Source organism: Haplochromis burtoni, unplaced genomic scaffold (assembly GCF_018398535.1).
Source record: "Haplochromis burtoni strain Fernald_Lab_line unplaced genomic scaffold, NCSU_Asbu1 Contig_554, whole genome shotgun sequence".
Lineage (NCBI taxonomy): Eukaryota > Metazoa > Chordata > Actinopteri > Cichliformes > Cichlidae > Haplochromis > Haplochromis burtoni.
Genome location: NW_024582915.1, coordinates 213,363 through 226,132, shown reverse-complemented (window position 1 = coordinate 226,132; position 12,770 = coordinate 213,363). Strand labels below are relative to the sequence as shown.

General features: G+C 41.4%; 2 protein-coding genes across 2 annotated transcripts in view; both read left to right on the top strand.

The window, feature by feature from the left end:
• Positions 1-5,862, top strand: part of si:dkey-191g9.7 — a 36,177-nt gene extending 30,315 nt beyond the window's left edge. The window contains exon 3 of the mRNA XM_042214368.1: positions 3,315-5,862. Coding sequence (XP_042070302.1) covers positions 3,322-4,797 — 1,476 coding nt within the window. The 5' untranslated portion in view covers positions 3,315-3,321 and the 3' untranslated portion in view covers positions 4,798-5,862. The remainder of the gene's footprint in view (positions 1-3,314) is intronic.
• A 1,585-nt stretch (positions 5,863-7,447) lies between these two features.
• Positions 7,448-12,770, top strand: part of polr1c (RNA polymerase I and III subunit C) — a 9,902-nt gene continuing 4,579 nt past the window's right edge. The window contains exons 1-6 of the mRNA XM_042214367.1: positions 7,448-8,171; positions 8,500-8,571; positions 9,458-9,565; positions 11,191-11,323; positions 11,856-11,987; positions 12,096-12,248. Coding sequence (XP_042070301.1) covers positions 8,100-8,171; positions 8,500-8,571; positions 9,458-9,565; positions 11,191-11,323; positions 11,856-11,987; positions 12,096-12,248 — 670 coding nt within the window. The 5' untranslated portion in view covers positions 7,448-8,099. The remainder of the gene's footprint in view (positions 8,172-8,499; positions 8,572-9,457; positions 9,566-11,190; positions 11,324-11,855; positions 11,988-12,095; positions 12,249-12,770) is intronic.

Sequence of the window (12,770 nt, the reverse complement as noted above, 5' to 3'; positions counted from 1 at the left end):
TTATTCAATTAAACTGAATTGAGTAGAATTTCTAAACTATTTAAGGGGGGAAAGGTCGCACAATAATAGCGTGAAAACAGAAAAACTTCCAACAGTCAGACCCCCCTCGCTTTTCACAGGAAGAAACATCAGGCAGAACCAGACTTAAGAATCGGTGGCCATCTGCTGCAACTGGTTAGGGTTAAAGGGAGGATGAGGCCCTATCCTGGAGCCGGTTCTAGGGAGGGAGCTCGATGATCAGGCTCTACACTGTAGTGAAGCGAGAGCTGAGTGTGAAAGTGAAGCTGTCAGTTTGCTGGTCAAGCAGCAGAAAATAGCTTTTCTGAAAGGTGGCTGGATTGATGAATGGTTCTCATCAGATGACCGTTATGGAGATAATATAACCAAGTAACCTCACACAGAGCAGAAATACTGGGAGCCTGCCTTGTGGATCTAATCTAAGGAAGAGTTGGAGTGGTCTATTACTTTGCGGCAGGCAGTGGCAAAAGTGGCCAGAGGCCGTTGCCTTGGCAATCCCTCCCAGGTTACCAAGTCTAGCTTTAGGGGATGAAAACTAATTTCTCTAATGAGGAAATATTCCAAGCTTGAAAATACCACTAGATATGAGAAATGAGCGAGAAACACTATTTATTCTATAGTTATAACCAGTGTTGGGTAAGTTACTTTAAAAAAGTAATTCATTACTAATTACTTAGTCAATATTGTATTTCAAATACTTATCTAATTACTGTGTCTGAAAAGTAACTTCATTACTAAATAAGTAATTTAACCAAATACTTCTTAGAATCCCTCTAAACCTCGAGTGGCAGACGATAGAAATTAAACTCTTTAAATAATGAATAAAGACGGAGACTCTGCAGTACGCAGCGGCAGCATCTCTTCCACAGTGTAGCCTGCAGTCGTTTTTAAGCTCACCTTCAGACGCTTTCTGCGCTGCTGAAGTAAAATCAGGTTTTGCTGCCTAGCGGGAGTTGCCGCGGTGTTATCCATGGATGATGAACAAGGATCGCTCAGAAGTGTTCGTCTATGCTCCGTGTCAGGCGCTTCAGTAGAGGACTCGTGCTATGAACAGCAGCCCATAGTTTTTACATATTACTGTAATGTTCTTGTCTGCTCGTTTCAGAAAAGTGAAGAGACGGGAATATGTCCACCTCAAAAAACAGCCACTCACTTCAGTCCGACAGCTTCCGCTGTAGAAAACGACTGTGCAGCAAACCGGTGTGAAATGACGCGCAGCTGCACTACAGCCATGTTAAAGCAGCAGAGTTTACTTCTACGTTTAGAAGACAAATGATTGAAATCAAATATTCAGCCAGTTTAATTATTTTACCATGTAACGCAAGTACATTGTAAGTAACTGTAATTGAAATACCTAAAAATGAACAGCAATCAGTTACTCTACTCTTTCAGTGGAAAAGTAACTTAATTGCAGTAACGCGTTACACCCAACACTGGTCATAAATAATTTGTGGAGCACATAGTCGGGGGGTGGGGGGGCATCTAATAAGCATCTAATGTGCATTATAATTATGATAGTAAGAACACACACACACACACACACACACACACACACAGATTCTGTTTTAAAGAAAATAATTAAGAAACAGAATATATTAGATTTATATTTCAAATATGACAAAATGCTGATTTTACAGCAGCAAAATGATTCTATTTCTACAGTTTAAACATTTAATAAGTTTTCTGCCTGCACAGAGTGAATAGTCAAACAAACTGAATTATCATAAATACATTATTTTATATGTATGCCTTAATTTTTTTGCTCTTATTACTTTATTATTATTATTATATCACTAGGAATAAATAATAAGGAAAAGATTGTGGATCAGTTTTTATTGTGGCCATAGTATATACAGTATTGTGGAGAACGTATAAAATCTCACTGTATGTCCGTGTGTGTGTTTGTGTATAGATTTTTTTAAGTTATTACTCAACTATAAAAACAATAATAAACACAACTGCAGTGCTTTGGTTCTATAACATTCTTCTGTCATTACTTTATCATGGATTAGGTGAAACGAGTTTAAGTGTGGATAATTAAATAATAGATCAGTGCAATAGCAAATTGTGCCTTGTTGTCAGATGGACAGCAAGTGGAGAGTGATGGATCAGAGGAGATGGAAGGAGGAAGAGTGAGTCACAGGCAGAGTCTAGTTTATTTCCTACAGTTTTTTAAAAATCTGTTGCCTTATGGTTCCAAGTGCTGTCACCAATATGATCCCATATTAGATTCTTGATGAATGTGGGTTGTTCTTATTCAGCCTGGTTCTGTGTGCTCCTTTTTAACTTAACCCTAACCCTAAAACATCTCTGCACAGCGCTGGTGCTCACTTTTATCCAACATTTTCCCGAGTGGATAATCAACCCACTCTGCACTGTTCTACAAGCCTCAAATCCCTGCTTTTTCAGGTGCTGGAAGAAGGCTGGGCAGTGCACGTTTGCTGATAGGTGATAAGTAAAATTTAAAATAACAAAAATACAAAAAACTTGGCACGAAACATGAAAAACACAGCAAAAACAAAATGTCAAACATAATGTCAGTTTTCTGTATAACTCCTTCGCACTCTCTTTCGACCTTCATCTTCGTGATGCTGCTGTGGCGCTGTGCTTGTGATTACCTTAATGACTCTAATATCAGTGAAAAGCACTGAGTCGCTCCTTTCAGAAACCATTGGAATTTTTAAGATTGCACAAACTGTTCAAGATTTACAGTAGTTTAAAGAAACATTGGAAAAACCTTTAGCTGGTGGCAGGTTAGAGGTTAAAGGATTGCTCACATGGAGCATAGCATGTGCAAGCCTTAGAACGGTCACCACAGCAGGTCATCTGCCTTCATTTCACCCTATCCTTACCATTCTTCTCTGGCACACCAACCGTTTGCATCTCCTCCTTCACTACAGCCATGGATCTTTTTTGTGGTCTTCCTCGTTTCCTCCTGTTTGCAGCTCCATCTTCAACTTTGTTCAACATATGCACTGTCCTTCTAGTGTACAAGTCCATGGTGGTTTATTAAAAATTGGGTAAACACTGAAAATTTGTAATGATTTATGTTACTACAGCACCATGTAGCACTGTAGCTATTTTAAACAGTCATTTGTGGACTGTGCTTATTTTTTGCAAATTCATCTTGTCAGCTGGAAAATACATCACAATTCACTATTGTGAACAAATAAGTATTAGTATTTTTATTGAATTAAATAATGAATGCAGTATTAAAGTATGCATTTATTATTCTGTTTTCTGCTCTGTTGTATCTGTGCTGTCACCTACACAATATGTTGTATTTCTTCCTAAAGGCCTTCCATGGCAGAGGCAGGGCGTCCCATGTCAGAGCTGCATCCAATGGGAGGAACTATTCCACTGCAGCCTATTTTTTCCAGCCAGTCCGTCTTTGACACCACAGAGACACCTACACAAGTAACATCACCCTCTGGACTGCCTCAACGACCATGTTACAACTGCCAGGAGAAATCCCCCAGTGAAATCTGTGAAGAACAATGTCATTCAACTCCTACTGCAACAGGAACCGCTAAACACCAACAAAGCCCATCTGAACACTTCCCGCTCATCATGGCTTCAAATCACCCACTTCGTCCAGTTGTGACAGAAACACTTTCAGACAATGATGAGATAGTTGTGAATACAAACACTAATTATCCTGAGACCATCAGAACAGAGCAGAATGTGAAGCTGGCCGCCCTGATTGTTCACAGGAGTCACTCGGACACTTTGCCTTTGGCGAAAACTGAAATTGCTTTCCACAGCAGAGATGCAAGCGTCCAAGAGGCTGAGACTCACTCCATGATGGCTTGCAAGCAGCCCATGCAGCTACATCAGTGCAACACGGTTACCACTATTTGCAGTGGAGACTGTAGCTTACAGCATCCTCAGAGGAGAGGTCTCTGTATCTCATCTGATGACGCAGATATCAAAGCGCAGTGTCAAGGAGAAGGCGGCCCTCTTTCCACTAAATGTGACAAGCCACACTGTTGCAGCTCCTATATCCACCATGCCAATTTTGAGGATACATTTGCTGCCTACTGCCATCCTCAGCCTATTCCAGCCCCCTCGCAGATGCTGCCACGTCTGGCAAGCTCCAGTATCCAGCCTCCAGTACCACCTTCTTCAGCAGGAAACCACCTTACACTGCCTCGCCTCTTCTCCTCTGTTAGTGAGACTGGCTTAGATGCCAAACATTTGCTGCGTTGCTGCAATCTGAGCTGCTCCTGGATTAGTTCACTGCCACCTGGTACTGGCCCACCATGCTCCCAAAAACACTTAGGTAAAGATGACTGGTGCAGTACGACAACTGGCCAAGAAAGAATCACAACGCGTGACATGGGAACTATGACAGCCCAAAAAGTTCTGAGAGATATCGGGGTGCAGACAAATCAGACCACCGGTTCTCATGTGTTCCCTCAGATCTATCTGGCAGAAGCTAACAAGAGTAAGATGTCTTCTAGCCAGACTGACAGCGACAGAGATAAAAAAGCAAGTGGTGCACCTAAGTCCCCAGTCAAGGAAGTGAAGTGGGATGCAGAAGGGATGACATGGGAGGTCTATGGGGCCTCCGTGGACCCTGAGGAGCTGGGTCTCGCCATCCAGAAACACCTTGAGCTGCAGATCAAGGAGACAGCAAACCGTGCGGCCAAGCTCTCACAGCAAAACCCCAACCCCTCCCAGCAAGTCAGGAATGCTGGCTGTCACAGAAAAAGAAGGATGATGGGCTACCTCCAATCTCCGGCTTGCTGCAGTTGCAGCTCTGCAGCTGTTGATTAACTGAGCACCTGACAGATGAACAGGACCTGAACACTGTGCTTAGTAGCCACAAGGGCTGCTCATAGCGTCAACCTCAAATGTCTGGATGATACTGCATTCTTATAAGACAAACCTCTATACCAAATTGAATGGAAAAACTTTTCAGAAAGTGATCCTTATTCAAATATTGTAAAGGTTATGAAAGCCTGATAATGATTAAAGATCACTATGACAAAGAAAATGTTAAAAAGAAATAAAACAAAAAACAACAAATTTTTGTTCCATCATTTCTCAGTGAAATATTACCCAGGGACATATTCTATTTATCTCTCAGTGGATGCAGACATCATTCATCAGTAGTCCATAATATGCTTCTGTGCACTATTACTGTTAATTAAATTGGTGTTTAGCTCAGTCAACATCTCTTTTCACTGCCAGTTTTGCACAAACAGTACAGTACCAACGTCTAAATAACATTCATTCTTTTGGAGTTAACAGACTCCATGACAGTTCTCTGGGAAACTGCTAAAACTTACACGTTTCACCTCTTTAATGCTGCATTTTTATTGGTGATTAAAATTGTCAATGTTTTCATCTAATCTAGTTCTAGCTGTTGAACTGAATCTCTACCTTTTATTAAGAGTGTTTCATGAATGAAAAATGCCTGAAGTTCCCCATATCTTAATATAATAATAACTCACGATTAACTGCACAGTGGTGTGTAAAACACATAGTGAGTGAAGGTTATCAACTCATCAAGTTAACCCAGCGTTTCCCCTGCGAGTTCACATCATATGACCCTTCTACAGAAAATGATCCCTATGAGTGCCACCTTCTCAGAGATGTTATCAAATTGTGATAAAAAAAAAAATGTGAAGATCAAAAGCATATACCAATAAAATACAACACTTTTGTAAAAAGGATACAATACACAATAAGATTTTAATTAATTTAAATACAGTCCCACAACCTGATAAAGGAGATGTGGAAATCACGTCAGTTTGTCACAGATCAAAGTAAAATGGTAAATGGCCTGTATTTATATAGCGCTTTACTCCTCCCTAAGGACCCCAAAGCGCTTTACATATCCAGTCATCCACACATTCACACACTGGTGATGGCAGCTACATTGTAGCCACAGCCACCCTGGGGCGCACTGACAGAGGCGAGGCTGCCGGACACTGGCGCCACCGGGCCCTCTGACCACCACCAGTAGGCAACGGGTGAAGTATCTCGCCCAAGGACACAACGACCGAGACTGTCCAAGCTGGGGCTCGAACCGGCAACCTTCCGATTACAAGGCGAACTATAAATGTGACCGATTAACAAAAAACTCCACGAGAATCTATAACACACGTTCCCAACAGTTTTAGTTTTTACTTCTTTATCTACAGACTCTGCTGTTTATGGTTCAAGAGTAAAGATTACATATAAAAACACAATTCAAACTTAGTGCAAATTTGATAGAAGTTGTGCAAGTACATAGCAGATGTCCTGTTTCAGGATCTGATATGAAAGCTTATAGAACAATAAAAATATTGCAATTTTTGCTGCTAACAGAGAAAGCATTGCATTAAAAATCTACATTATTTATTATTTGTTGCAGATGCTCTTTAGGGAAACATAAAGACATTACATGGTATTATTAAACTTCAGGCCCTCCTGCTGTTTGAGCACAGAGGTCCGAGGGATACAAAGGAATATTAGGACCACATTAAGAAAAAATATATATTATTGATCATTATGAGAATAGATTCAAAATGTCTAGATTAACTTCAAAATGATATTTTGAGAGTAAAGTTGAAATGTGGAGATTAAAGCCTTCTAGAAAACGCTTTGTGTACATGAGTTTGTGATCATACTTCAGAATTGTTTTTAGTTAGAAGGAAATAATTTCCTTGTAAGAGCTTTGAAAAGATTGCAGAAAGCTGCATCTGGTCAGAAGGAAGAACACACGACTGTGTACAAAATGAAATACCTGGCATTGGACAGACGCAAGGTGATTCAGGTGTGGTGACCCACGGTGATATCTAAAACCTGCAGGGCACCGGGCCTCGAGGCCTGCAGTTCGACAGCCCTGGCTTAAAATGACAACTGCAGTCTCCACATTTCAACTTTTTTCTCAAAATAGTATTTTAAGTTTAATCTCAAAATTCTGTCTTTAATCTGAAAATTACCGTAACACTTTTTGTTTAACTTAATGTGCCCCTAATACTCTGTCAGACATGGAATGGTGACACTATTTTCTGGAGAATTGATTGGTCAGTAGGCAATGATTTCAAACCTACTCCAGAGCAGGTTACCATGGCAATTTACCCAGGGTTAACCCTGATGTTACCTGGATAAGTCAAAACCCTGGTCCATAGTGTAAGGCTCCGGCCCTAAAAATATAACACTGAGCAGACATGGATCAATATTTTGCAGAGATAAAGTTTTTTTTGATTTTGTGTAAGATTGATGAGACATGTGCAAGCCATTTTATTTAACTTTTTAATATTGTTAATGATAATTTAAACATATATATATATATATATATATATATATATATATATATAGAGAGAGAGAGATTATATTTAACACGGTACAGGCAAGTAAAATGTGTTAATCTGACACATTTTTAACACAAAAAATCTCACCTACTTCTTCAGATTTCAGGAGTGTATACGGAGAGCCGGACAGCTGAGCCAGAGGTTTGGCCTGGCAGCAGGTCGTCAGATGAAGTGATTTTTAAAAAGGGTCTGCCTGCACCAATTACATGTTGAATAAAAGGACAAAAACAAGCACCCCCTTCTAGAGCTCAGCGTCAGCTAGGAGCGCGTGCACCTGGACCAAACCAAATCATGAAATAAGGATGGGGGAGACGCCAAAAACTAAAGCGGAAACCAAGACTTGAAACTAGATCATTTTTAAACGACTGACTTTTACTCAATGCACAGTTTATCCCACCGAGTTCTTTTTCGTAGGCTGAGTGCTTGATGTTGGCCTTTGCGTCTATCACCACCATATCAACCACAAAGAACTGATTATTGATCACCGATAACCACACAGTGCCTCCGAGTGCTACTGACGAATGACTGCAGTTTTTATTCATCACTCAGTGTGAACTGGCGCAAAGTCCATGAACACTGCAGTATGAGCATACTGTGAAAAACACCCGATGCTGCGATTTTGATCTTGGCTCCCGTATATGAGCCAAATTTCTCCGCGTGCATATTAGAGAGAAACCCCCTGATTCATACAGCTGCTGATGGAGAGGAGAGAACCACTACTGTACCGTAAAGGAGGTGCGGGCGGAGCCAAAGACTCCCCGCCCACTCGGCAAAATGGCAGCCCGCATGGAGAACGTGGAAGAAATTCGGAATCGAGTAATATTGGGAGAATTTGGTGTGACGAATGTAAGTGCGGCTGTGATCGTAGATTTGGAGACGCACAGCATGTCCTCTGTGGGGTAGTGAGGCTCTGACTGACACGCTTTAACTAATACGTGTGTTTGACACGGACTGCATTAATATTACTTAATGAGCACTTATTATAATATACAACAATCATACATGGAGGTGAAAGCAGAATGTGTTTCTACGTTGATTATTCACTAGTAGTGTCACCTGCCGGTGTCGTGCCAAACTAGGTATCCCCGACAGAATGTGTCTGATCATACTTGTGGACCTGTGCGCTGTTGTTGTCTCTTATTACTCTCAGCCATTATTTATCTGTTGCTCTTAGGTTCATACTACGGATTTCCCTGGAAACTACCCCGGATATGACGACACTTGGAACGTGGAGAAATTTCAAAAGGTAAAATGTTGTCACTGCGGTGGGCCTGTAAACGCTGGGAGGACGAATGTCATCAGTTTTCTTCTGTAAATCTCACATGGCTTTTGTGCGCTATTGGGAATGATGCACAAGATGCTGATCCGGCTTATTTGGAGTCTTTACAGGGATCTGCGCTTCTTACTGGCCAGTTTGGTCCATAATGTGTATAAATGGCCTGCATTTGTACAGCGCTTTTCTAGTCCCTAAGGACCCCAAAGCGCTTCACACTACATCCAGTCATCCACACACTCACACACTGGTGATGGCAGCTACATTGTAGCCACAGCTGCGGGGCGAGGCTGCCGGACACTGGCGCCACCGGGCCCTCTGACCACCACCAGTAGGCAAACATGGGGTTAGTATCTTGCCCAAGGATATTTGGCATGCAGCCAGGAGGCAGCCTGGGATCGAACCACCGACCTTCTGATTAGTGGCTGACCTGCTCTGCCATCTGAGCTACAGCCACCCCCAAATGTTTGCACAGCAACAGATTTGTAATTTCACCTATGCATACCACCACATTTCATTTTTAATCAAGTAATCGAGATGCGGCTGAAGTGCAGACGTTCAGTAGTAACTTAAAGCATTTAACCAAAGTACTGCTTTTAACACACCACAGGGTCATAATTACTCTAAGCATCATTCCTGGCCTGATTCGACGCCAGCAGCACCTTTGGGTTATGTTAGTCACCTGCCTTTTCCTTACATTTGTCTGTCCACCAGTAAAAAGTATTGAATGTGTATTTGGACAAAGATGTGTACAGACTAGAGTGACTAACGTGCTAAATAAAAGACCAGTGCTTCGCTTGTGCCTTTAACAAATGCGTGTGATTCTAAATAGAAATGGAACTCTCCTGTTTCTTTGCAGAACTTCAGAATCGATGTCGTGCATCTGGATGAAAACAGTATGGAGTTCGACATGGTGGGGATTGATGCAGCCATTGCCAATGCCTTCAGAAGGATCTTACTGGCAGAGGTGAGCTTGTTTTGTTGTGTCACTACGGTTTCAGACCAGGGGCCCGTTCTTCGTACCTCGCTAAGTAAGTTAGCTGGATTAGATTGTTGACGATTTCGCGTGATCCTGGATCGTTCGGTTCCCCGAAGCTCATCCGGGACTTGCTGTCATAGCAACAGAGCCGTAAGCGTAAACCTGCTCGGGAGCAGGTTTACTTTATGTAAACAGGATTAGATCGCGGCCACGCAGGTATGTCCGCTTCATTTATACGAAAGCAACAGCGATATTCCACCACTGTTTCACCATAAATAAATAACATCAATGTAACTAAAGATAATGCAGCACTTGATCCTTGTATTGATGTCACACAGATACATACAGGTCATTTCCTAAAAAAGGGAAATGAACTATTAACATTCTATTACATGTATGTGATTATTACAGATGTAATTCATATTTCAGAGTAGCAATTGTAAATTACTTCGTGTAATCAAGATGAGAGACCACGGCTATAAAAGCGAAGGTGGATTTGGGAAGCCTGTCGCAGCCATGTCCTGTCCGTATACGCGAGCCACCCATTGCGGAAGGTGCAAGATTGATAAGGAGAGTCCTCAGAATTCAGCGTATATTGCGGGACAGACAGGATCCTTTAGCTCAGCGCGACAGTGTGCTCATTGAGAGATATCGATATTCCCGTGAGGGTATTATTCACTTAACCAACTTGTTGACGAGGGGGTGCAGGACCACCACCTGTCTTTTTTTGCTCTGCCCTTTTCTTGGTTGCTGTTATGAACAAACAAACAGATTATTTCAGGGTCTCTTTCCAAGAGACGAAAAGCAATATAAGTGATAAATATTACCATTCTGTAGAATATTCTTATATTTCACTTTTACTTGTTCCCATGTTCTAGTGGGTCCTGTTGTGGCTCTAATGTGAAAGGGGATATAATATGACAATATAATATAATGTAATATAATATTGGATAATATAGTGTAATATAATAAATCTATAAATAGGCTAAATAATAAAGTGACTGAATAGTGGTATTGTCATGCGCTTTGGGTGCCTTGAAAAGCGCTATATAAACCCACTCCATTATTATTGTTATTATTAAATTACTTACGAGTTTGATTTGTCAGCAACTTTCTGCCAGCCCTCTCTCCTTGCTTTTGCAGCCTTTGCAGTGTTCCCTTGCGTTTTAATTAAACTCTGAAACTCCTGAAATCCCGCACTCATGAGTTCTTGCTCTGCTGCCGGAAAATACCGAGCACGCCCCTTCGACATTTTCGCCGACCAATCAGAGGCTTGCCGATCACTGTTTCTGCTATCGATGCGTAGCCCCTTTTACGACACCCAGTGATCGCGCATTACTTCATCCAGCTGTAGTAATCGTCAACAGCAGGTGTGTTCGGGGAACCGGATTAGCGAGCTCACGGTTAGCGCGATGATTTGATCTTGGATGTGTCATTTGATCTTGGATGTAGTAAGCGACGTACGAAGAACGGGCCCCTGTTCTTGAACTTTCAGTATGTGAGGGACTTTGGTTGATGAAGAACGTGTACATTTTGTGAATTTAGGCATTTAGTTTATTCATTTTATGCAAACATATTTTGAAAGCTGCTAATTATTATTAAATTTTTTTTAGGTGCCTACTATGGCTACAGAAAAGGTGTTCATCTATAGTAATACCTCCATTGTCCAAGACGAAGTCCTGGCCCACAGATTAGGCCTCATCCCCATCAAAGCTGACCCTCGTCTGTTTGAGTACAGAAACACTGGTAAAGCATCATATTGAACCACTCACCCATAAGGCAGTTGACACCAATGCTCATTTTATCCCACTGTGTCATCTTCTTGTCATGTGACAAAGTGCCGGTTTAGATAACATCTTGCTTAGTCATAAGTCTAAGAATAAAGACAGTTTTCCTGCTGTGCTGCAGAAACTGAAACTTGACAATGAGCCTGACCTCAGTTGTACTGAGCATCTGAAACAGATATGATGGAGAGGTCATGCCTGCTTCCTACTTATGCCATGTTCTAGTTGCCTCGTTCATTCATGCGTTATGAGCATTAGTACCTTTAGAACACATCTCGTCCTGTAGCTGTGCTTGGTGGGGAAAAAACTGTGACTCCACGTGAATGTGGAGTCAGTCATCTGTCTGCAGGTTTGTGCTGTGACTGAAAGACTAAATAATCACTTTTTATAATTTCATGAGCTGCAAATTTCCAGTGTCTCCTGCACTTGATTTAACAGTGATGATGTGCAGCATGTTAAGCAACATGTTTAAAATGCTGCTTTGGTTTTTTTAGGGGAGGAGTCTGCAGAGGAAGAGGGTTCAGAAATAGACACAATTCAACTGCAGCTGAAGATTAAGTGCAGCAGGAATCCCAGAGCAAGCAAAGACTCATCAGACCCACGAGAGCTGTACTTAAACCACATGGGTGGGTATTTTTAGTGTCACAAAATGGTGCAGATATCCTAGTAAAAAAAAAAAAAGTATTCCTGTCTAATTGCAGATATCTGCTCTGTCCACTTTTATCTGCTCATAGTTTATTCCAAGGACATAAAGTGGGTCCCCATTGGGAACCAGGCAGACGTGTTTGCAGACTGCTGTATTGGGCCTGTGCATGATGACATTCTGATAGCTCAGCTACGACCGGGACAAGAGCTGGACATTGTCATGCACTGTGTCAAAGGAATTGGTAAGCTTTGTCTCTGAGCGGCTGCAGTGCTGAAGATAGAGACACTAAACAGGCAAACAGAAACAGGAGCATTATTATTTACATTATAATAACAATGCATTATTTCTATTGGCTGGACAGAGATGCTCATAATACACTGCAGTAAGTAAGTAAGTAAGTAAAATTTTATTTATATAGCACATTTCTAGATAAAAGATCACAAAGTGCTTCACAAGGTATAAAAAAAAACAGTCAAAAGTTAACAAAACGCAATTTTAAAAAGATGTGTTTTTAGCTGCTTTTTAAAAGTAATCAATGAGTCTGCAGATCTTAAGTTCTGAAGAAGAGAGTCGTTGGTTTTCAGTCTTGTATACTGAATAACAAGTAGGCCCTGATCACAAGACCTCAGGGACCTGCTAGAGACGTAGGGCTGTAAAAGTTCAATGGTGTACGCTGGTGCTTGTTCTTGAAGAGCCTTAAATGTCAGAACCAGAATCTTAAAGTGGACTCTGAATTCAACGGGGAGCCAGTGCAGCTGTATAA